The 23,828-nt window shown below is 51.5% G+C and overlaps 1 protein-coding gene across 10 annotated transcripts in view; it reads right to left on the bottom strand.

The window, feature by feature from the left end:
* Positions 1-11,981: 11,981 nt before the first annotated feature.
* LOC103549035 (tubulin alpha-3 chain) overlaps positions 11,982-23,828 on the bottom strand; it is a 45,055-nt gene continuing 33,208 nt past the window's right edge. For 9 of the 10 annotated variants that reach the window (XM_070625147.1, XM_070625150.1, XM_070625148.1 and 6 more), the window contains 4 exons: positions 16,356-16,578; positions 15,309-15,457; positions 14,314-14,994; positions 11,982-12,369 (listed from right to left, as the gene is read on the bottom strand). In XM_070625147.1, the coding sequence (XP_070481248.1) occupies positions 12,073-12,369; positions 14,314-14,994; positions 15,309-15,457; positions 16,356-16,578 (1,350 nt within the window). In that variant the 3' untranslated portion in view covers positions 11,982-12,072. Of the gene's footprint in view, positions 12,370-14,313; positions 14,995-15,308; positions 15,458-16,355; positions 16,579-19,432; positions 19,711-23,828 lie in introns of those variants that run through there. The other variant, XM_008517120.2, reaches the window with a different exon arrangement.

Here is a 23,828-nt window from a genome sequence, read left to right as displayed (position 1 = left end):
AAAGACAAATACTGTGTGATTCCACTCATCTAGGCACCTCGCATAGTCAGATTCACAGAGACAGAAAGTAGAACAGTGGTTGCCAGGGGCTGGGAGGAGGGGGAAATGAGGAATTGCTGTTTAATGGGTAGAGTTTCAGATTTACAAGATAAAAACGTTCTGGAGATCCATTACAACGTGAATATACTCAATACTACTGAACCGTACACTTTAAAAGGGTTAAGATGTAAATTTTATGTTATGTGTATTTTACCATAATTCCAAAAGATTTTTAATTAAAAAAAAAAGGGCCAGCCCTGTGGGGCGTGGTCTGCTTTGGTGGCTAGGGGTCCACTGGTTCAGATCCTGGGTGCAGACTGCTTATTAAGCCATGCTGTGGCAGCATCCCTTGCAGAAGAACTAGAATGACTTACAATTATGTACTGGGGCTTTGGGGGGAAAAAAAAAGAGGACTGGCAACAGATGTTAGCTCAGAGCCAATCTTCCTCACCAAAGAAAAACAGAGCATTAGCATTTCAGTCCAGGAAACAACCCTCCAGTTCCTTCCTGCAAGCCCATGTCTTGGTCACCTGCCGTCCTCCTGGGCTGGCAGAGCCCAGAGCCCACTTTAGCTGTGAGCCATTGGAAGCACCAGGGCCCCTTCTGTCAACATGGATGATGATTCCAGCTGTCCAACCTCCTGGTGCTGCTGTGACAATAAAATGGAAGTCACAAAAAGCACAGCAACCCAATACCAAGAGTTATATACAAGGTAGGAGGGACAGAATCCCATTTTACCCACATTCCAGGCTGTCAACAAGCAATGCTTGTGGTTACCAACTTAGCCCCAGAGTCCACTGTTAGAACTGGCCAAATTCCTCCAAGATGTGCTTGGAAGAGACAGTCAGGCCTAGGAGGTGGCCAGCGGTGTGCTGTGGGAGTGAGCCAGCCCAAGCCTGAGGGAGAGTCTGGAGCACACAAGGGGCCCTGCCACCTCCCATTCGGATCCCCTGACATGGAAGGGCCGGGGGCTGCCTACCAACCAAGGTGAAGGCTTCAAGGGTCCTCTCCCTTCAGTGTCATTAAAATACTACAGGGGCGGGGTTTATACCCACAGGATGGTGATCATAGGAAACATCTCCATCAACATGGCAGTGGGTAAGAGAGGTGGGTGGGGTGGGGAGAGCATTTACATGGATCCAGTAGAAACTAAAAGACTGGGCAGGGGTTACATCACCATGAGAAAAACAAAACTCTGGATAGGGAATCCTGGGATGGAAAACACTGCCACTGACATATAGGTTAGAGAGGTGAGTAAACTTCTTCCATCTCTCTCTCTCTCTTTTTCATTTTTGAGGAAGACTAGCCCTGAGCTAACATCTGCTGCCAATCCTCCTCTTTTTGCTGAGGAAGAATGGCCCTGAGCTAACATCCGTGCCCATCTTCCTCTACTTTATATGTGGGATGCCTACCACAGCATGGCTTGCCAAGCGGTGCTGTGTCCGCTTGGGATCTGAATTGGCAAACCCCGGACCACTGAAGCGGAATGTGAGAACTTAACCGCTGCGCCACCGGGCCGGCCCAGTTTTTCTCATCTTTGTTTTCTAAATGTCACCGCAGGAAAATACTAACAATTTAGAACCATCCCTAGGATGAGGGACAGTCTTTAGGCCTCTACCTCATAGGGTACAAGTGGCTGAGCAGTTCACTTTGAAATGGAAGCAGAGAAGAGCTGCCTCGGGCTCTCACCTGGAGCAGAGCTTTTGACCTCTAGATCTCGTGGGAGGCAGGGTCTGCATCACAGATGTCTGATGAGAGATCTGTTGCTTTGGGAGGCTGGTGTGGTGGAGGCCAGAGGAAGTAAAAGGCATAGCTGGTGTCCTGAGGGTGACACAGAAATGGGCCTTGGTTAGGGGCTCCTGCTGGCATAACCAGGGGTGATGTGGACATCAAAGTCAATGACAGCAGTAACGATTACAGCCTGTTCAATCATACAATGACCCTCAGTCCATGTTGATATATACAGATAAATAAAGGAGAATAACAGTCTTCCTTACCATAAAGTGCCCACTAATAAATGCAAGGGTGGCGAAATCAGAAAATCATCACTTGGCAACCAACTTATTAATAAGTGACCTGGCCAAGGATCATCAAGGGATGCTAACACTAGTGATAACTGCATAGTCTCAGTATATTTTCCCACTAAATTCCCCTTGTTAATTAATTTAGGCACAAAGTACTTATTTAACTTTACAGCAGAAAAACCTGGCCAACACCTCGTAGCCCAGTGCTCAAGCTAGTGTCGCCAGTAATGGGGGACAGAGACCCTGGGCCACGGATGCAGTGCTTCTTCAACGACGCCTGCCCTGGGCCTAATCTCGAGGAAACAGCAGAGCACACACACACCCAGGGTGCATACTTTAAAGGCATCAAGGTCAGGAAAGACTCAGGGACCAGTTCCAGACTGACATGGACTAGAGAGACAACTGCACGCAGTGAGTGACCCTACACTGGGTCCCAGTTGGGTAGCGGACATTAGTAGGGTAGTTGGTGAAAGCTGAGTGGGGTCTGAGGATTAGATGGTGGGCTGGTAGCACATACTAACTCTGTGATTTGGATAGAAGTGCTGTGGTTATGAAGGAGAATGCATCTCTTTAGGAAATACACTCCGAAATATTAAGAGGGTAGGGGCATCATGTCTATAACTTACTCAAATGGCCCAGAAAGAAATCTACGCAGATAAATCAAGAGAGGACAAAACAATTGAGAAATCTGGGTGAAGGGTCTCTGAAAGTTCTTTATGTTGTGTGTAGCAACTTTTCTGTAAGTCTGAAATTATATGTTAAAACAAGCAAACAAAACTGGGCCCAGAAAATTGCTTGGCAGCTAAGTCTGCCTTGGAGAGGGTGTGAACCTGGCCCACCCAAGTCCTCCTTTTTGGCTGCAGCATCACACATCAGGGCAGCCTCTGCCCACTTCTGTGCCACCTACCCACTGCCACTCTCCTCCTTTCAATTCCTTTTCCTTGGGGGCATCTGTCCACAAGTGAACTTGGGGTAGTGGCATGGCATGTGCCAGCAGATGCGGGGTGGGCCAGCACCTGCAGGAAAGAGCAGCGTGGTGGAGGAGGGGTCAGAGGAGCACAGGTGGCAGCTGCCTGGGCAGGAGGGTCTCCTGGGGAGAGTTGGCCAAGAGGCCCCAGGTTTAGGGCTCAGCAAGGCCCCAGTTCACCTTCGGGCTGAGGCTGGCTGCACACTCCCCTCCTGCACAGTCCTGCCACAGCCCAGCCTGCTTAGACTGGCACAAAAGAGCCTCTGGTTCAGGCCAAGATCTGGTCCTTGAGCCCACACAGATTCCAATTATTTTCATTTGTCCATGAGTCAACCTTCTGTGGCCTGCCTATAAGTCCTTTCTCTCCAGATCCACCAGCCCAGCACCATCAATCAGCTCTCAGCTTCATATCCCCTGCCACCCTGCTCACTGCCTCAGTGTGGGGCTTGGAGGCTGCGTGTGGTGAGGGCTGTTACAGGCAGAACACAGCCCCTTCCCACACCAGAGCCATGCCTTGTCAATGAGGCCATAGGACCCGACTGGCAGGGATGGCCCCTGAAAACCAAAACACAGATGTCCTCCTCTCCCCCACCCTCCAGTCTGTGCTGTGCAGCTGAGATTGGGGAATCTCAAGTATAAGAAAAATCATGGAGCCCTGGACAAAGAGTGGCACCATTATCTGCATAAGCAACACCCACCGACTGGGCCACTGCCTCATGGAAAGGCCAGGCCTTAATGGCTAATAGCAAGTGTGGGCCACCTCAGGTACTGGCCAAGAACCCTACCTGGGAGCTGGTGGGGGCTGGGGCCCCCTGGACTGGAGGAGAGTCGGGGGGAGCATGCTGTCTTCCCTGGGCAGGAACCGTAACAAGTACCTGTCCACCAGGATGAAATAAGCACAGTCTGAAGTAGGAATGTGAAGGACCCCAGGGAGTGGCTGGAAAATGAAACTTACGTTATGGTGTGGCTCTGGGCACCGCCCTAGGCTGCTGACGCCAGCAATCGCAGGCTTGACTCATAATGCAGGGAAGTCCTGGGACATGGGCTATGTCCCCGAGTCCGGCCCACGAGCACCTAGGGCAATGCCAGAAAAGCTCCCACTGCAGAGGGCCTGACTAGACCCTTCAGTCTTGCCAGCATGTGAACCCCCAGGTACCTCAACCCTGGCCCAATGCCCACAAATCACCTGCTGTGGGAAGCCTCCCTGACCGCCACTTGGGATGCCTGAGTCACCCCACACTGCCTGGTAAGTCTGCCCACCAGTCTGTCGTCCTCAAAGGACAACGACTGGAGGAGGAAGGAAAGGAGGACCCGGAGAAAGGAGGCGGGAAGGGAAAAGAAGAAACGGAAGATAAGGAAAGGCCGACAGCTGGCTCTTGGGTGAATCCAAGCTCCCCCTTCTCTGTGTGAAAACAAGAGCGCTGGGTCATGGCCCCCCACCCTTCACAGGGGTCTTTGGTAAAGCAAACTGTGCTCAGTGACTTCCCTTCTGTACCTTCTGAGTGATTAGGCTCAAGGCAAAGAACAGGGAGAAGAAAAAATGGACCTGATGGCAGTGTCAGGGGCAAACAGCAGGGTTGTTGGCCACCCCCCAGTGCTGTGCTGACCACTCACAGCCTCCTCACCCTTGGGGCCGACAAAGGACACTGAGGGCCAGGTTCAGGCCGAGGCCCCTGGTAGGGGGGAACCGGACCTTGCTGTTGTATGGAAGGCTGTTGGGGAGCACGTGATCCTGGATGGATGCCTCCACAGGGCCCTGTGGGGACAGAGAGGCAGGCTTGTGAGCAGGTCCCGGTATGCTGCTCCACATGAGGTGTAGCCCTTTGGGAAGGCTGTTGAGATGGACGCTGCCCGTGGGACCAGTGCTGTTTCTGTGCAGCACTTGAGCAAAGGAGCCTTCACTTAGAATCCCTCATATCACTCTCATAGATCCGCAAACAGCAAGGGCAGCAGCTGTGCACATTTCTGAGCCTAGCCAGGCACTTGATAAATCCCATCTCCCGTGCTTCTCATACTTACCGAACAAGTCACCCCTTAATTTGCCCCTGCGGGACTGGAGTCTCAGAAAAACAAAGCAACCAGTCATGTGGCTCTGCCTGTCACTTAGCCAGGAGCAACCCAGGCAGCATGGCGCCTTCCCCATCGGCAGAGTTTGGAATGATCTCATAAAAAAAAACTAAATTCCAACCGTAAAACTGAAGTTCCAACTTGTGATGCCTCCTGAGCCCTGAACAGACACTGTGGCTTCTCCTGCCCACTGTCACAGCCCCTCTGAACTCTGGCCCACCCACCACTACTGTAGCCACTGTGTAGGGCTCTCTGCCCCAAGCACGGCTCTCACCACATGGCTTACTTATAGGCAGGTAAGAGACAGGAAATCAAACTTACAGTCTTCAGCCCGAAGTTTTATAAACCAGCTTCATCACTGAGCCACTAAATGTGAAATTAAACCAACAAACACAGGGCAAATGAACTACAAATTATCTTGCTTTGACTGTTTTTGTAACTTTGAGAAATATAGTGATTTAAAAACAGGGTCACCACGTGGAAACATCCAGCCTCTTTCAGTGACAAACCTACCTACTCAGGGTCTAGAAGTTCCATTGTAACACTGTACTCTTCAGGGCTCACATGTTCCTGTAAGGAGCAGAGGTTCCAGACGACGAGGATGCCATCCAAGCTGCCGAAAATGCTCTCTACGAGCTCTCGAAAGACAGCGTGCAGCTCCTGAAACAGTGTGCCAGCAAGGCTCCAGGCAGGCTCACTGAGGACCAGTGCCCGCTGACGGGTTGTGTACCAAGTGAGCCTCTCACCCCAGCTCTAGTCCTGCACCACGTGCTGCCCACCTCCCTCGCAGGCCCTGTGCTCTGAGGATGTCACTCCCTGGTTCAGAGACCCATGGGACCAGCCCGGCACGCACAGGAACTCTGGCACAACAGTGCCAATGGAAGGAGCAGCTCTGGATTCTTTTGCTGTGGTCACGTGGCAGAGCAAGCAGGACTACTTTATATGTCAGCCAGTTAACAGTTATAAGTCACTCTATGATTAAAAGGTTTTTAAAAAATGTCAGAAAACTTCTGATCTGAAGAGTTTTATTAAAAAGGACGGGGACATTTTTTCTCAGAGTGAGCCCTTGAAACTATGACTTATTGTCATTTGATAGTAACACCTTGTCCAGGCCGGCTTCCCGGACTTACTAATACTTACTATTTGACAATTTCGAGTGAGATGTAAATACATATTTTCAGTATTTACATCAAGGTTTCTCAACCTTGGCACTGCTGACACTTTGAGCTGGACACTTTTTGTTGTGGGGGCTGTCCTGTGCATTGTGGGATGGTTACCAGCATACCTAACTTCTACCCACTCGATGTCAGCAGCACTATACCCATGTGACAACTAAAAATGTCTCCAGACATTGCCAAGTATCCCATGTGGGACAGAAGCATCTATGGTCGAGAACCCCAGATTTACACGTTCACATGTTTAAATGTGTCTATAAATGTGATAGGAACAATATAGTCAGGCCTCTGCAGGGCAGTGCCCAGAGATGGGAATCAGTAATAACATTTCTTAAGGAGTGTATGAGACACGCCCCAGAGAGACACTAGCAGAGCTGTACTTCTGTGGGAAAATCCTCAATGACTTTAACCAAGGCTTGGCAATGCTGTGCAAAGGGCTTATTTATAGTCAGCCTTCAGGCTAGCCTAGAAGCCAGAACAAATTGAAAAAATCATGAGTATATTCACTTTGCAGCTTTTGGTGACATTCTGGCTCAATTCAAAACAGAAATCCAGGTGCTAGGCAGGAGTAAGACACACACCCCTAGCCTGATTCTCCAGTACCTCCTATATCAGGTCCGGCGTGTGACAGTGGTCTAAAGGATGCTACTAGAAGAGAGATGAGGTCCTGTGCTCCTTAGACCAGTAATTCTCAGGCTTGTTTCCCTCAGGCATCCCCAGTTACATGAGAGAACTTCACATGAGCAGAACAAAATTGACTTCCACCCGATCTACAAACAGGGGTCAGCTTCAGGTTCAACCCCAAAGCCAGGAGACAACTCTTATTGTGTAGGGCATCTCTCACAAACCACTGAGTACTCACCCAGTGTGCACACATCAATTGGAGATTTCCCATGTGACTTACCACCCAACACCACTATGATCACCAGTGAGAATGCCCAACAAAACGAAGGTGTCATTTCTTGTCATTTAAGCCCTATTAACCAAGATGTCCTTTATTCAGTAGACAATGAAATCACTGAATTGATCACCTTAAGAAATAAGGCAGGGGATGGCCCCGTGGCCAAGTGGGTAAGTTCGCGCGCTCCCCTGCCGTGGCCCAGGGTTCGGATCCTGGGTGCAGACATGGCACTGCTCTTCAGGTCATGTTGAGGCAGTGTCCCACATGCCACAACTAGAAGGACCCACAACTAAGATATACAACTATGTACGGGGGGGTTGGGGGAGATAAAGCAGGAAAAAAAAAAAAAGAAATAAGGCAGGCCAAAAACTACAGATGGCTTCAGCCAAGTGCTAACACTAATCATGAAGGCGATGGAGAGAAAACATTCAGGACAAGAACTAAGGAAATGTACCTGAGGTCATGGGGTACAGGGGAAGCAAGCATGTGTCCTGACTCCATGAAGAAAAGAACCCTCTGTGTAAATGGACAAATATAAGGAGGAAATCCCAGAATTTTAACCAGGAGGGCTTGGCCCAAGGACATCTAAAGCTTTGTCCACCTCCAAACAGGGGAAGAGCCCATGGGGTTCAGTCAGAGGCAGAGACCTGGGCCGTTCAGGACATGGGTCAGATCTGTTGGCTCTAGAGGGTGCATTGAAGAAGAATGTCCTTCTAAATAAATGTTTACAAAAAGCATCTTCTGGGAACTGAAATTAGAAACTTTCATCATTGAGATCTGCCTCACGCTTAACTTCTCAGGATCACGTCTAATACTTAAAGTACAGTTCTGGTTGCCCACAGCATAGCAGTGTCCCTTCATTTTTCACTGATCACAGTTATGATTAGTAGAACACCTCACTTTTGTGTAAGGTTTACAAGACGTGAAAATTCGGACGTATGTCCTTTTCACTTGCTCTTCTCCACACCCTGGGAAGTAGGGAAAATGGCATTCGAACAAACTCGTCTTATAGATAAGAAAACCAGGGCTCAGCGGTTGAGTAAACCCAAGGTCCCTCACCAACAGGAGGCAGAGTCAAGCCTAAGGATTCTAACCCAAGCCCAGTGTTATTTTCATCACATGCCCCAAAAACAGCCACTGGAGAGTTTTCAAGTCCGTGGAAAGCACTCTCTAGTCTCTCAGCTACAGGACTGTCCTCACGCTGACACTCACCTGTAGGAGCTGGGCTGCTGCAGGTGAGGGAAGGCCAAGGCAGCTCCTGTGGAGAGTCGGAAATGGCCGTCTCAGGAAAGCACTGTGGGAAAGCAGAGGAAATCTCATCATCTGCCTCAGCACAGTGACCGGGAGAACATGTGTGTAACTCAACACACACTACACTGCCAGGTCCCACGTTTCACAGAAATGCTGCTCTCCCGCAGTCCACAGTGGCCAGCCTTAGAGCCAAGTTCGTGTGGGGAATCCTTGGTAACAGTTGGTAAGGCTTGTACAGCCCCTGCCACGAGCCTGGCCTGGTTCTAAGGGCTCTCCACGCACTTCTTATTTAACCCACGTAGAAGACCTTCCCAAGAAGCAGAGGCTTAGTTCAGGGTTAAAGTGCACGTGTGCATGTCCATGGTGCACATCGGTCTCTGTTGTTAATGTCTGTGATGTGTTCTGGAAGCACTGATTAAGCCCCTACTGTGTGCCAGGCCAGAGAGGACAGCAGTACTGGCTGGTGGGTGCAGACCTCCTGGTGGGCTCTCCAGCCAGGCGATGGATTGCCCTGGCCACCTACTCGCCCTGACTACCACCCTGCCAGCTGGCCTTGAAGATCTGGGGGTGGCCCGCTGTGCTGCCTCGCCTGGCTGCAGTGCGCTCCCGCAGTGGGGATGTTGTGTTTTCTTTCCTCTCCTCGTTCGCCCCCGTCCTCCCCGCTGCCTGTTCTTTTCCTTCCTCACACAACATGCATTCAGTGTACACTCAGGGCCAGTCACTAATACTTACCTCAGCAGCTCCACTGGTCCATTTCCCCATGAGGGGGTGCTCCCACCATGAAGGGGAAAGTCTGCTTTTGGGGACCAGCTGGAAGGGGTGGGAGCAACAGCTCCACTGGGCCTTTTTGAGATCCTCCTAGTCAAGCAGCTCTGCTGGCAGAGCTTGCAGGGGATGGTGAGTGGGGATCACCGGGGCCATGCCAAAGAGAAATGGCTGAGTGGGTCTACCAGGTCTGGCTGGCTCCTCAGCTTCAGGGGTCCCTGAACCACGAGTTGCTGACAGGCTGGTGCATTTTAGGGTTTTGCTTCATTAGAAGGTCACAAAACACTGAGTGGCCACAAGCTGGTTTTAGGGATGGGAGGAGCTCTGATGTTGAAGACAATAAGCCAGACTGTTTCTTTTATTTTCTTTTTTAAAAGATTGGCACCTGGGCTAACAACTGTTGCCAATCTTTTTTTTTTTTACTGCTTTCTCTCCCCAAACCCCCCCGTACACAGTTGTATATCTTAGTTGCAGGTCCTTCTAGTTGTGGGATGTGGGACGCCGCCTCAACGTGGCTTGACAAGCAGTGCCATGTCCGCGCCCAGGATCTGAACCCTGGGCCGCCGCAGCAGAACACGTGAACTTAACCACTTGGCCATGGAGCCAGCCCCAAGCCAGACTGTTTCTAACATTCAGTGATCACTGTCTGTGACGCCTAAGAGGACCCCACCTGAACTGGGCCTGGGAGCTCCCCACCCCAGCCTGCAGGCACCCGTGGCTCAGCCCCACCCTAATAACCCTTCCAGCGGGAACTGGGGCAGGTGTGACCAGCTCCAAAATGTCCCTTGCTGGGTCCCCTGGGGAGGGCATGGCTGAGCCAGGATTAACTAAACAGGTCTTTCCATTGCCAGGCCCTGCAGACCATTCTCGACCTCCCCATCTCCATACGGAAAATGGAGAGCCCTGAATGGGTCTCCCCGCTAATCCCAGGAGCACATGATTCCTTAGGGGTTCCAAGAGCCACACAGATCTGGGTGATGGCCTGCTATCATTGCTAGATGGTTTCTCAATGCCTTCTTTGGCTCAAAGTTACACTGGTTTCCTATGTCCAGGGCTTACGGGCCTTGTCAGATTTAAAGATGAACGTTTGCTCCTTTCTGCTTTCCTCTCATCCTTGAGTTTCCAGAAGGGCCAGGTTGTTATACTGAGGGGGATAGGAGGCTCACATGTGTTGTAGGCTGCAGAACAGCTGGAATGGCCTTCAAAGTGAGGCCCATGTGTGAGACCCGCCACTTGCTGGGGGTGAGCTGTGCCTGGCTGCACTTCCAAGTCCTTCAGGAAATGCCCCTCATGGAGAATTCGTGGGCACCTAAGCACCCAGGGTGAGGCCAGAGGCCACAGAAGACCTAATTCTGCCCAGCTTGTGCTGGGGTGGGGCTGTGGCCTCAGGAGGACACTAGCACGTTGGGAGACGCTGCAGTGTGGTGGGGCCCATGCTCTTGTAGGAGACGAGATCCTTGCACTGGGGACCAGAATATTGGCATTTGCACCAAAGGAAATGGGGAGTGATGGTTCTCTTTGTGTCTGTCTTTTGTGAGTCACTGGTAGGCTGCATTCACCCAGCTTCGCTAAACCACATGCCCCTGTCTGCTCCCTCTTGGTCCTGGGTAACCTGTTACTACACCTTTGTGACATCAAGTGTATGGGAGCACTTGAGTGTGAAGCCCAGGGAAAACCCAAGCCCTCAGTTCCAAGCGTGGCACCACTGTAACCCTCCGCACCCACCAGGCAGCAAAGACCCTCCCCTGCCCCCGCTCTCAGGAACAACTTTCCAGAAATTCCCTTAAGAAGGGCTGCACCAGCCCTGCAGGAATCCTGGGGAGAATTCAGTTGTATTAGCATGAAAGTGAGTGTGATGTCCTTCTGGAGGAGCCAGGGTCTGCAGTCTCAAATGCAGATGCCTCTGCTTGTTCAAGGTGACAAGTGGTGACACAGAAGTGACCTAACAGCCCCCTGAGAACCTTCCTTGTGTCTTTTCTCCAAGAACTGACAATTCCCTGTTGCAGGCGATCTGACCAAGAACTGGGAAAATGTTCAAGACATTTTCTATCACCTTTTGAATATGTTAAGGCGCAAACATTTAGAATTAGTCCTGTGTGCTGGTCCTGGTTATGCTACAGCTGAACTAACCAAGTGACTTAACCCAGTGACTTCACCCTCTGGGACGTCAGGTTCAGGTCTGAGAGAAAATACCTGTATTGCTAGGTTTTTTATAAACAGACATCAACACGTTTTGCTTAAAGTGAAAGGTACAACGCTTTTACTCAGGCCCTGGACAGTGAGGACAAAGATGAATTGTGTTGTAATCTAGTTTCTAACCTTCTGTGGGTCATAAACGCTGTGGAGAATCCAAAAAAAACCCTTTACCCCCCCCAAAAATGTCCTGACCGTACACATTTGACTGACAGTTTTAGGGATTTTGCGGACACCCCCAACTTGCACAGATCTCAGATTTTAAAACTCCAGTTCTAAGCTTTTATACTTTAGTCTACATGCGCCATCAATGAAGTATGAAAACTGGCAAATTCAACTGAAAAACCTAACTCAGTTTTCCTAGAATTTAGTAAATCTTTATCCTTTGAAACCTTGGATTGGAAATATTGCCTGTTTTGCTCTGGGTCATGTCACACAAGCAGTGGCTTCTTACAGATGTAGGTGGTGCTCCGCCCAGTCCAGCAGCACAGCCCTGTGCAGCCTAGATCAGCTTTCCATGTGGCCCGTCACGCTCTGGGGCCTACCCACTCCTGGGGGCAGACGAGTGCCTCCCAGCTGAGCACCACAACAGACAGAGGTTTAATACAGAAACTTTAATAGGTAAGCATACCTTGTAATGTTATAGTAGGGGGAGGATACAAAGGGATGGCGTTCAGCATGGTCTCCCACTCAGTATTCTTCCCCTTCTTCAGCCTCTGCTTCCACAGAATCCACGCCCACCTCTTCATAGTCTTTCTCCAGCGCTGCCAGGTCCTCCCGGGCCTCAGAGAACTCTCCTTCCTCCATGCCTTCTCCCACATACCAGTGCACAAAGGCTCGCTTTGCGTACATGAGATCAAACTTATGGTCTAGGCGGGCCCAGGCCTCGGCGATGGCAGTGGTGTTACTCAGCATGCACACAGCCCGCTGCACCTTGGCCAGGTCTCCCCCAGGGACGACGGTGGGGGGCTGGTAGTTGATGCCCACCTGCCAGAGAAGGGGAAGAAAGTATTCTGTGAAGCTTCCGTCAAACCCAGAAATGGTGGCTGCTATTGTGCAAACAGAAGACACACTTTGTTTCCCCTCTGGCAACCTGGGAGAAGGCTCGGTTCACCCTGCAGCCTCTGAGCCCTTCTTGGTGCCAGGCAAGCTGCCAGGAGAGCAGGGTCCTGGGTCCAGACAAGGAAAACATGGACAGAGGAGCCCCAGAGTCGGCCACCCTGGCTGGGTCCCAAGCTGCCTGAAGGGTTGTGTCCCAGCAACTGTGACATGTGATAGGTGCCCAGGTGACAGGACTGTCTTCCTTCTGAAAAGGGACACTGCTCTGGACTCTGCATATGCTATTTTCTCCACAGGTATCAACAAGATGGGGATTAATTTCTGTGGCTGAAACCTTTTCCCCCCAGACAGATGCAGAGTACACAGCTGTGGCTGTAACACGAGGGAAGATCGTACCCTCTTCTTGCCCACCAAACGAGCCAGCCCATGCAGAGCAGGCAGACAGGGACACTGTCAGAGGTCCTAGGACTGCTGCACCCACTGCACCAGGAGATGGTCTATGTGTGTGCTGAGGAGGAGGAAGGGGGTGACGCTCTAAGGCTGGGACCAAAGGGAAGGCATTCCAAGTTTCAGATCCAAGGGACAACGTGACCAGAGGTTTTGGCAGCAGCACACAGGGTCAGCTGGAGCTCGGGTCAGCAAACATTGTCTGTAAGGGTGAGACACTACATATTCTAGGCTGGGTGGGCCACACAGTCTCTGCTACAGCTCCTCAGTTCCGTCTTTGCAGCAAAAGCAGCCACAGTACGCCAATGAGCAGGTGTGGCTGTGTTCACAGAAAACTTATTTACAGAACCGGGTGGCGGTCCACCCACCATGCTGACCCTGAACTAGAGGAGGAGAACCAGAGGAGGAAGGCCCAGTTCAGAACCCCCCGCAGCAGGCCCAGCAGAAGCAGGGAGGGTCTGAGCTAGCAGAGGAGGCATGAAAAGGCTCAGGGAAGCACAGTCCCGAGGGAAACAGTCCACAGAGTTCAGTGATCAAGGACTGGACAAAGCTGGAGAGCAACAGCAGGGCTTCTATCCTGTATCCAGTGGAAGGTGGGGACAAACTGGTCTGGGGCAGACTCAGGCCAGAATTTCCAGACTTACCAAGAGAGAAATAAAGATGTTGCCATTTTCTTCACAAAGATTCATGATAGTTTTTCTTTAAATCCAACATTGCACTGGACATTTAAATTGTCCTAAACTCACATTAAAATGAGTTTCTACTCACTTATAGAATGAAGTAAAATTTAGTGACAGCAATCAGTTGATAGTAATTTCCCAATTTCAAATATCCACATGAATTACCAAAATGCTCTGAAAATGCCTACATTTCTCAGTCCAACCCACATTTCCCACACTAATTCTACCACCCAAGAAAGGGAACAAAAATCCTTCATGGGGGCTGGACCAGTGGTGCAGAAGTTAAGTGTGCACTTTCCACTTTGGTGGCCTGGGGTTCGCCAGTTCAGGTCCCGGGTGCGGACATGGCACCACTCGTCACACCATGCTGTGGGCAGGTGTCCCACATATAAAGTAAAGGAAGATGGGCATGGATGTTAGCTCAGGGCTGTCTTCCTCAGCAAAAAGAGGAGGATTGCCAGCAGATGTTAGCTCAGGGCTAACCTTCCTCAAAAAAAGAAAAAAAAAATCCTTCAAATAATGTCTTATTCTGTTAAAAAAATAGTCTCACCACAGATCTATAGTGTGATGACTCAGGAAGGAAGTTCAAAAGATGCCACTGGATAAATGATCACTCTGGTTCCATAAGTTATGGCCAAGAGCCGAGCTGCAGGGAACAGGGGAATTCTGTGCAAAGGGGCAGCGTTATATGGCAGGGTTTGCTGCTTGCTAACAGGTAAATGCACTCCATATCACCCAGTCCTACCTTAAATCCAGTTGGGCACCAATCCACAAATTGGATGGTGCGCTTGGTCTTAATGGTGGCGATGGCTGCGTTGACGTCTTTTGGAACCACATCGCCCCTGTACAACATGCAGCAGGCCATGTACTTGCCATGGCGAGGGTCACACTTGACCATCTGGTTGGCTGGCTCAAAGCAAGCATTGGTGATCTCAGCCACAGACAGCTGCTCGTGGTAGGCCTTCTCGGCTGAGATGACTGGGGCATAGGTGGCCAGGGGGAAGTGGATGCGGGGGTACGGGACCAGGTTGGTCTGGAATTCTGTCAAGTCCACATTCAGGGCCCCATCAAATCGCAGGGAGGCGGTGATGGAGGACACGATCTGTCCGATCAGGCGATTGAGGTTGGTGTACGTGGGCCGCTCGATATCTAGATTGCGCCGACATATGTCGTAGATGGCTTCGTTGTCCACCATGAAGGCACAATCAGAATGTTCCAGGGTTGTGTGGGTGGTCAGGATGGAGTTGTAGGGCTCCACTACAGCCGTGGAAACCTGGGGGGCTGGGTAAATGGCAAATTCAAGCTTGGACTTCTTGCCATAGTCCACCGAGAGGCGCTCCATGAGCAGAGATGCAAACCCAGAGCCGGTGCCGCCTCCGAAGCTGTGGAAGATGAGGAAGCCCTGCAGCCCCGTGCACAGATCTGCCTGAGAGAAAGCAGAGAACATGAACCAAGACCTGCAGAAGCCACGCCACCAACCTCCAACCAGCCACGGTCACTTCTCTTCCTCTGCGAGATTATACCATTCACATCCTCCACAGTGAAAATGCATTACACTTAGAGGCAAAGCAGAGCAGACATTAAAGATGTATGGATGCACCACAGCCACACTGGAGAGTAAGAGTGTGGACTTATGATTCTGGCCTTGGTTTTACCAAAATGCCCTCCTGGTTGCAGTCCAAGGCCTACCCGCCCATCCAGGACAACGTCATCAGGAAGCCTTCTCAGTACTCTTCTTACCAGTTTGCGGATCCGGTCCAGGACCAGGTCGACAATCTCCTTGCCGATGGTGTAATGGCCTCTGGCATAATTATTGGCTGCATCTTCCTTCCCGGTGATCAGCTGCTCTGGGTGGAATAGCTGCCTATAGGTCCCTGTGCGCACTTCATCTACAAAGAAGACACAGGTGCCACAAGTCTTTAAGGCCTATTGTTAACTCTCCAGGGTTGACAGAATCGGGATCGTTCCATTTTACCATGCACATGCTGTTCCTTGTAGGTCAACAGCATCAGTGTCTCATAGGAAATGTAATACACAGACCACAATTGCAACCTATGGCTCTAGGAGAGAAGAGTCAACTCGCGGTACAAATGCCAGTGTGACCAGTGCTCAAAGAAGGGAGTAGAGCTCTTACACCTGCACACAGACAATTCTACATGTGCATATTTCTTCCATACTCGTAGCTACGGCCAAGGGTATAATTTAAACATTGCTTACATACTAGACAGTCCCCAGCATGACTTTTGCTGGGCAGTCCTATCAGGGCATCCTTGTGGCCTGGATGTCACAGACTTTAGGGTGACATTCTGTCATACCCTGGGTGGCCACTGAAAGGTGCTCTTTTTGTAGAGTTCCTTGGAAACTACCTCAGACTTCCACTTTGGAGGAACCTAACGAATGTTCTATATTACCTTTCTATGTCTAAGATGCAGGTAAAGACTCGTGCACCAGCCTGAGAGAATGTACAGCATTAAGGAGGGACCAGTGCCCGGGCACCCTGCAGACGGTGTCTACACAACCACCTGACCAGGGCTGAGGTGGCCACCAGTGAATCTATCACCAGCCATCTTCCTGCTGGTCAACCTTACAGAAGGTTTTTCTAAATTAGAAGGCTGAGTCCTGTGGACATTTCAAGCACTAACCTTCTCGTTTCTCACCTAATGTGGCCACAGGCATACATTTGTATGTCTGTCCTTTCTGCAGAGGGATTCAAAGGAGCACATGCGGGGCTTTAGCAAGACTCTCCCACCCTCCGAGAACAGCCACCCTACGTGCCCAAGTACCTACCGACTACAGTGGGCTCCAGGTCCACAAACACCGCTCTGGGCACATGTTTGCCAGCCCCAGTCTCACTGAAGAACGTGTTGAATGAGTCATCCCCACCGCCGATGGTTTTGTCACTTGGCATTTGACCATCAGGCTGAATTCCATGTTCAAGGCAGTACAATTCCCAGCAGGCATTGCCGATCTGGACCCCTGCCTGCCCCACGTGGATAGAGATGCACTCGCGCTGGAAACCAGAACATAAACCTGAGACTCTGGTCTTCAAGCGAACTGTCATTCTGTGGCATGAACATACGTATGTGCTTCAGAGTGTCTACAGCTTTCTCAAAGCTTATTTCCCACAAGGCTTATGTGACCATTTTGTGAAAAGTGACATGCTCTAACCCACCCTAGCTACTAAGAACCAGAGTTAGCACCAGAACCTAAGTGTTTGCTACTATGCAAAAACTAGGTTATTTTAAAACTTGGAAGCTGTTTAATGTCAACAGTAAACTCCACATTATGGCTAGTCATGTAATTCTCTGAAGAATATAGCAGTTTTTGATTGAGTCCTGACCAAGGAATAAGGTAAACGGTGATAGAGTCAGGGAAGGAAAAGTGGACTAGGACACAGGTCACTGTGGACACAACATCAGTGGTCACTGTGTGTGTGTGTCTCTCCTCTGCCCTCTAGGTCCACCCTCCATTGTTTTCCATCCAGCTCTGGGCTCCTGGAGGCTGACCCACGTGGACTGCATCAAAGGGCTTCTGGTTGCTTTAGCCAGTGGCAGGCAGCAGCAAGAGACTAGGAGGTTAGAACAAAGTGTGGGCAGGGCGTTCCCTCCCTGCCCGAGTGCCATGGGTTGCTGGAGGCTGCTTATCAAGGCCACAACTTTCAGCAGTCAGTGCTTCTCATAAAGTGACCCTGTCAACTTCTAGTGACCACTCCCTCCCCTCACTCCTTAAAGCCTAGGAGGTAATGGCTCCCCGACAACACAAATGCTGGGATACTGCACTCTCTTTGGTGATTTCCTCAAATTCTGCCCATTCCTTTATAAATAGTACCTTTTTAAAGTCTCCTCAAAGTACCTGTTCTGAACGTACCATCTCTTTCCTGCTGGGAACCTAAGCGTACAGACACTAATCACTTGTTCAATTGTAGACACATCATCCTTTCAGAGAGGAAATCAAATGAAAGTTGAGATGTCCCACCCACCCTAAATTCTAATGCACAATTCCAAGAACTTGAAGTCCCGTTGTCTATTATACAAGTACCAGATCTCAGTCATCAGGGCATCAAAGATCAACATAAGGCAGCAGTCGCCTCACAGCATGCCAGGAGGAGGCATTCAGTTCCAGAAAGAACTTCTCCAATGACAAGCTCACTCCTCCAGAGGGAAAATTCATCAACACTCTGAGAAGTGCTTTGGAATCCACCCAACCACACCATTTTCAAACCCATGTCACTCATTTTGCCTTACTTAAATCCGGACACCCTGTATTTCACAGGATGTGTTTCCCAGGAGGCCTGATGTGGCATTCGACTCCCTCAGGCCAGTATGATCAGCATCAGCTCTGTGACCTGAAGAAATCCCCCAATTTCTTCATTTACAAAATGAGGGCTGGGAAGCTAAGTGGTCTGCAAGGCCACTTCCATCTGATTATCTAACCAAGATACTAATCAAAGCCATCAGGAAAATCATTTCTAGCTTCCCACAGAAAGCCTTAACTATAAATTCATCACCAATCTCCCTGGATCATTAAAGTTCACATTTCTTTAGTCAGCTGTATCTCCTCTCTGAAAAAAATCATTTGAAACTTCCTCTGTTCTTTGCAAACTCCAGACCGACTCTTCTTTTCATATTCTTCGAAGATGACCTTGTTCCCTTCCTACCCAGAAGGTTCACCTTGCTGCCACCCAATGTGCAAAGAGACCCTTGTGCTTTCCTCCTTCCTTTACTTTACAGTGAAGGTGTGCTCCCTCTTGGGAACATCCCTTGTTTCTCCCGAGCCCCCACCCAGCACCGGGGCTCAGTGACCATGGTGGAGTTCCCAGGCGTTGGGGGTCCGCAGACCTCTCCAGGGTGGGTGGAGGCACAAGCATTTCCCAGCAGGATCAGGAGGTTCCTAATCCCTTCACTGTGCTGACATTTGCACTGACAGTGCACAATCAAAGGTGCACACAACTGTTGGCACCTGAGCCCAAATCAAGGGAGTGGCACCAGTCTGTACCAGTGGTCACTGGATTCTTCACCCTTATGCACTCGGTGTAAAAAGAAAAGAAAACAAGTTTCACTTAAGAATGTCCTTGATGAGGCAAAAAAACGGTCATTAACTGTATTAAATCTCTACCCTGAGAGCTGGGACAAAGTGGAAAGCACAGACGAAACACCTGCGTACAGGAGGAAATGCAGCCGTCTAGGGAAGCCCTGGGGCTGTTGAGGGTGGGAGCCGCAGGCTGAACCAGCTGCTTTTCTGCTCCAAGGACTGAGGGCCGCGGCCAGTCAGACTTCCACGTGTCACTTACGTAACACGCTGGTTCAAAGTGAGTATTTGGGAAGCGTCTCGGTCTGAATCTTTAACGTGACCAACACCGACAGACACGACCCCATAAACACAGGCCCTGGGGTCCTTGAGAACGTTCCGTCGTGGAAGGAGGTCCTGAGAGCCGCTCCCCAGCCTTTGGGACCCCCACGCCGTTGGTCCTCTCGGAGCCCGAGTCCATGCCAGGCAACGACCCACTGCCGCCCTGGCTCCTGACGACGCGATTTCCGGAGCCCCCGCACCCGCGACCCCTTCTCTGGACACCCACATACCGGGTGCCATCGCCCCGGCCGCCCCCCAGAGGAGGAGCCCTCCCGGGCCCCAGGCCTCACAGGCCCCCGCGCCGGCGCTCTGCTCCCCCGCAGGCCGGGCCTCCCGCGCCCTGTTCCGCCACCCGTTGCCGCCGAAGCCCTGTGGCGCCCCAGGTCCCCCACCGTCTCGGGCCTGCCCCTCGCCGCCCCACGTCCGCCCTCCCGCCTGGGCGTCCGCGGGGCAACAATGCCCGGGGTCCTGCCAACGCGTGCGGCCCACACTGCCCATCCCGGCCCGGGCCTCACCATGGTGAGCTCCTTGCCACCCGACGCCGCTCCTCGACCTCAACTGCTGCTGGACCTCAACCGCTCCTCCACCCAACCGTTCCTCCACCGCAACGGCTGCGCCTGCGCGCGCTCCCCAGAGCCGCCTGCGCTGCCTCACTGCCATTGGTCCCCAGCACAAGGGGGCGGGCCGACGCCAGGAATCCTGCTTTCCATTGGCTGTTGCTTGACGCGCGGTGTATGGTGCTTTCTCATTGGATGTGGCTTTGGCGGGAAGGTTGGACGTCGCGGAAGGCGGAGGTAGGGCCAGGCGTTGCGGGGTGTCCTCTGACGTTACGTCGGAGCGGCCACAGCGCCCCCTGGGTGGGGCACGGGACCTTACAGTACGTGTAAAGCCCACACCCGTGTGCTGCTGCCCCTTCGCCCGGCACCGCAGACCCGCTCGCCTCCTGGCTCCTTATTCGGGTCTCTGCAAACATGCCTGCCCGTCATCTACCCAAAGTCGTCGTCCTGTTTCTTGTCTGCCCCCTTCCTGGTGCAAAAGAGCCATTCCCATCCAGCGCCCCAAACCGGGTGGGATTTGGTTACTTCTTTAAGGAGGAGTGGGATTCCTCATTAAAGGCAGCCCTCTCACCCCCAAGAACTGGCTGTGGGCACAGTGTCCCTTTTGGAGGACTTTGGAACAATCACCAGATTCCTCCATTCCGTAAAGGTGGACTGAACTTTCTTTAGGATCCAATGTGTAGATCCTTCTGGGAAAAGCTGCGGAGGAGGAGTCCAGGCAGATCCTGCTCAGCATCAGAACGCAACACCTGGTTCTGGCGACTCCCTAGCGGATGTTCAAGCAGACCCTTAACTTCTCCTCAGAGGAGATGGGGACCGAACCCCTGCAGTGAGACACACCGGAAAGGTCTAGGGGAGGCTCTGATCAGTGCCTTCAGGTCTGCCCTTAGAAACACGGCTTTGGCAGTAGGAAGGAGGGGGATGGGAGGAGGTCACAGGAGAGCCAGGGAAACCAGGAGAAACCGTCCCTGCTTCTCTCCCTGGGAGAGTGGATCCTTCTGTCTCAGTCACCTTGGGCTGCCATCACAACATACCACAGACCGGGCGCCTTAAACAAGAGAAATGTATTTTCTCTGTGGATAGCAATAACGAAATGGAGTAACACGTGTCAGGGCTTCTAAAATGGAGCTGGGAGGCCATTAAGGAAATGGGGCTTATGCAGGTACACCACGTCTCTACCCAGAAGGAATGAAACTTTTGCACTGGGCTTTAGTGCTGTCATCTTGACCTTCATCTCAAGAAATACGCTTACTCGCATGGATCTAAGTTTCTGACCTATATCATTTTCCTTCTCTGAAGAACTTTTAACATGACTTGCAAGGCAGGTCTGATGGAGACACATTCAATTTTTTTTTTTTTTTTTTTTTTTTTTACCTTAGAAAGTCTGTATTTCTCCTTCACTTTTGAGGAGAAATATGATGGATACAGAATTCTAGGTTGGTGGGGTGTTTTCTTTCGACGCTGAAAATATCTCACTCCCCACACTGCACAGAGGGGATGTGCAGCAGCCTGGGTAACGCACGCTGCTTCTCTTACCAGGGGCCGTCTGACCTGGGCACAGCGGCCATTTAACCACAGGCTTCGGACCAGGGAGGGAATTTTTTCTGGCTTTTGTGATTTGGAGTGGTATTCATCAGCTTGTCGAACTTGTTTGTTTTGTTCGCGTTCTCATTCTGAGCAGAGATTCCCTTTGGTACCTAATCTTTCATTTGTAATTGTGCATTGTTTTCTTAAAGAGGCCCCCAAAACCTCAAGAAAGTGAAGGGCTGCGGGGCTGGGAGAAGGTCCTGCGCCAAATGTGGAGGCAGGACTCCTGGTGGCATCACCAGGGACACCTGGGTGCTGGTCCCAGCCCGCTAGTGTGCGCTTCCCATACCAGCGGCGGCACAAGTCCCTGGTGGGGGGCTCATATCCCCAGGTGTGACAGCGGGGCCTGCCTCCTTGGCTAGGATGTCGGGGGTACGATCCAGGTGGGAGGTGGGGGGGCCCCCGGGCCTCTCGGAGCCTCTCTATCAGCCTGCCCAGAGCTCTGAGTCACTGGTCCTGGGCAGAGGCGCCCAGAGTGGTGGCCCTGTCCTTCCAGGTCCCTGCCAGGAAGACCAGAGCTGTTGGGTGACCTGGCCAGCAGGTGGCCAGTGGAAGACCACAGTACAGTGTGGCCTCAGGTAGCACACACAGCCCAGGGTCACACGGACCAGACCCAGGTGTGCAGATCCATGGTGTGCATGCCCTGCGTGTGCAGACAGTCAGCCACACTTGCATGGCTCGCACAGTCTCCTCTCTCTGTCTCGTGGTTTTCCTGGCTCCCTGAGCTCGCCTCCCTGGCCCTGCCAGTGGACCGACTCTGCAAGCACATCATCACCAGGTCCCAACTCCTGCCTGAGGAGCCTCATTACTGCTCCGCAGAGGGTTCTTGTTGGCGCTCCAGGCACGGAGCCACTAGGGGGCGCTGCTGTGCGTGAATGAGGGTGAGGATCCCCCTCCATCAGCCCCTGTAGGTTATGGACTCTGTGAAGGGCTTCACATGGGTTCCATCATTTCATTTTCACCATGACCCCGAGAAGAAGCCAGGGAGGCACAGAGAGGTGAAGCTGCTTGCCCAAAGTCACACAGCTAGGAAGTCATGGAGACAAGACTCAAATCCATAACCAGTGGCAGAAGTTCTGGGTAGTGAAAATATCAGTGTAAGGACACCAGCTGTCCCTGCCAGGGAAGGGCGATGGCCTTCTATTTCTGAAGTCACGTCCTTCCTGCTCTTGAGGTGCTAAGATGCTCTTCCTTTATGAAATGAAGCAGGCAGTGGATGTGTGTGTGTTGTCTTTTTTCTCGTCCTTAATAACCAAAGTTAACAATTTTTTGCTATCCTATGTCTCCTCCCAACCCCCCATCTCCAGACCCCAAATTCCAAGACCTAGGGCCTGTGTCCTGAAGACCAAGATCCAGTGGACTGGAAAATGGACCACTGGGGAGTCACTGAAGGGTTTTCAGCGCAGGCACTGGAGGAGAAGATCTTGACAGTGCATCTGCGTTTTTCAAGATCCCCTTGGCTGCAGTGTGGGAAAGAGGCCAGAGGGCCGGAGTGGGCGGGGGAGACAGAGGAGGAGGCCATTGGTGGTGCCAACCAGACAGTCACATCGACTGGGACCAACATTTGAAGCAGGTCAGATAATTCAGGGTCCTGGCAGCAGAAAGATCATCCAGAATGGAAAAGAATCAGTCCTTCTGGGAGCTTGTGGGCAGCTCCATCCAGCTGCAAGGGTCTGACCAGCCTGCACCAGCTCAAGTAGGGAGACCACCTGTTGTCCTGGTTTGCCCAGGACTTCAGCACCGAAAGTCCCAAGTCAGGCGAAGCTCCTCCATCCTGGGCAAACTGGGACAGTCGGTCACCGTCATCTCAGGACCAGGTTTGTGTGTCAGTCAGGGTTCCCTGCATCTTGCTCTGTTTAGCCCTTCATGAGAACATGCCCCAGGCCACGCTACTGAGCTGAACTGGAGACTCTGCCTGAACTGTGTCCTGCAGCATTGAGTCAACGCATTCTCTGTGTCATGAGTGGGATAAGCAGTCTTCTGGGTGCTAAGAACCTTCCAGTTCGTGTGTATTTTGTGTGGATGTAAGTACACATCTGCGTTGAGAGTAGACAGAGGGGAAACTGTGGCAGCCAAGGGGAGGACTGTATTAACTTTTAAGACATAATAACACAGTCTTCCCCAGTGTTGTGTCTACTTACCGACCATCAGCGCTGCAGAGAGTTCCGGTTCATCCACGTCCTCACAACACTCGACACCGACACTTCTCACTGTAGTCGTGCTGCTGACTCGGTGGCTCTCAAATTGTGTTTCCCTGAAGACTAATGAGGTTGCGCCCCTTTCCATCTGAGTCTTCACGATGTAGGGCCTCTTTGGGGAAGTATCCGTTCAGGTCTTTTGCCCATTTTCTCTTGTTTTCTTTGTAGATACGAGTCCTGCATTGGATGTGTGGGTTGCAGAGAGCCTTTGCCACTTTGGGGCTTATGTTTCCTGCTCTTGCTGGTGTCTGCTGGTGAACAGAGGATCCTCATTCCAAAGGAGCCAATTTTTCCTCCATGGTCAGCTCTGCTCTACCCTAGTCACGTCACCTCTGCCCTCCCCAATGTCGGGAAACCCTCCCCTTTGTTTCCTCTCAATGTTTATTGTTCTACCAAGCACAATTAGATCCACAATCAACCTGGAGCTGATTTTTGGATAGATTTGGAGGTCGGGTTAACGATTTCCGTATAAATGCTGACCCAGCATCATTTCTGGAAAAGGATGGTCAAACCGTCACCAGACAGGGATCCTAACCCACTTCTCTTGTCCTGCCTGGACTCTGACATTT

This window comes from Equus przewalskii, chromosome 6 (genome assembly GCF_037783145.1).
Source record: "Equus przewalskii isolate Varuska chromosome 6, EquPr2, whole genome shotgun sequence".
NCBI classification, from domain to species: domain Eukaryota; kingdom Metazoa; phylum Chordata; class Mammalia; order Perissodactyla; family Equidae; genus Equus; species Equus przewalskii.
Note: the sequence above shows the minus strand (reverse complement) of the source record. Positions and strands in the feature narration are given on the sequence as shown.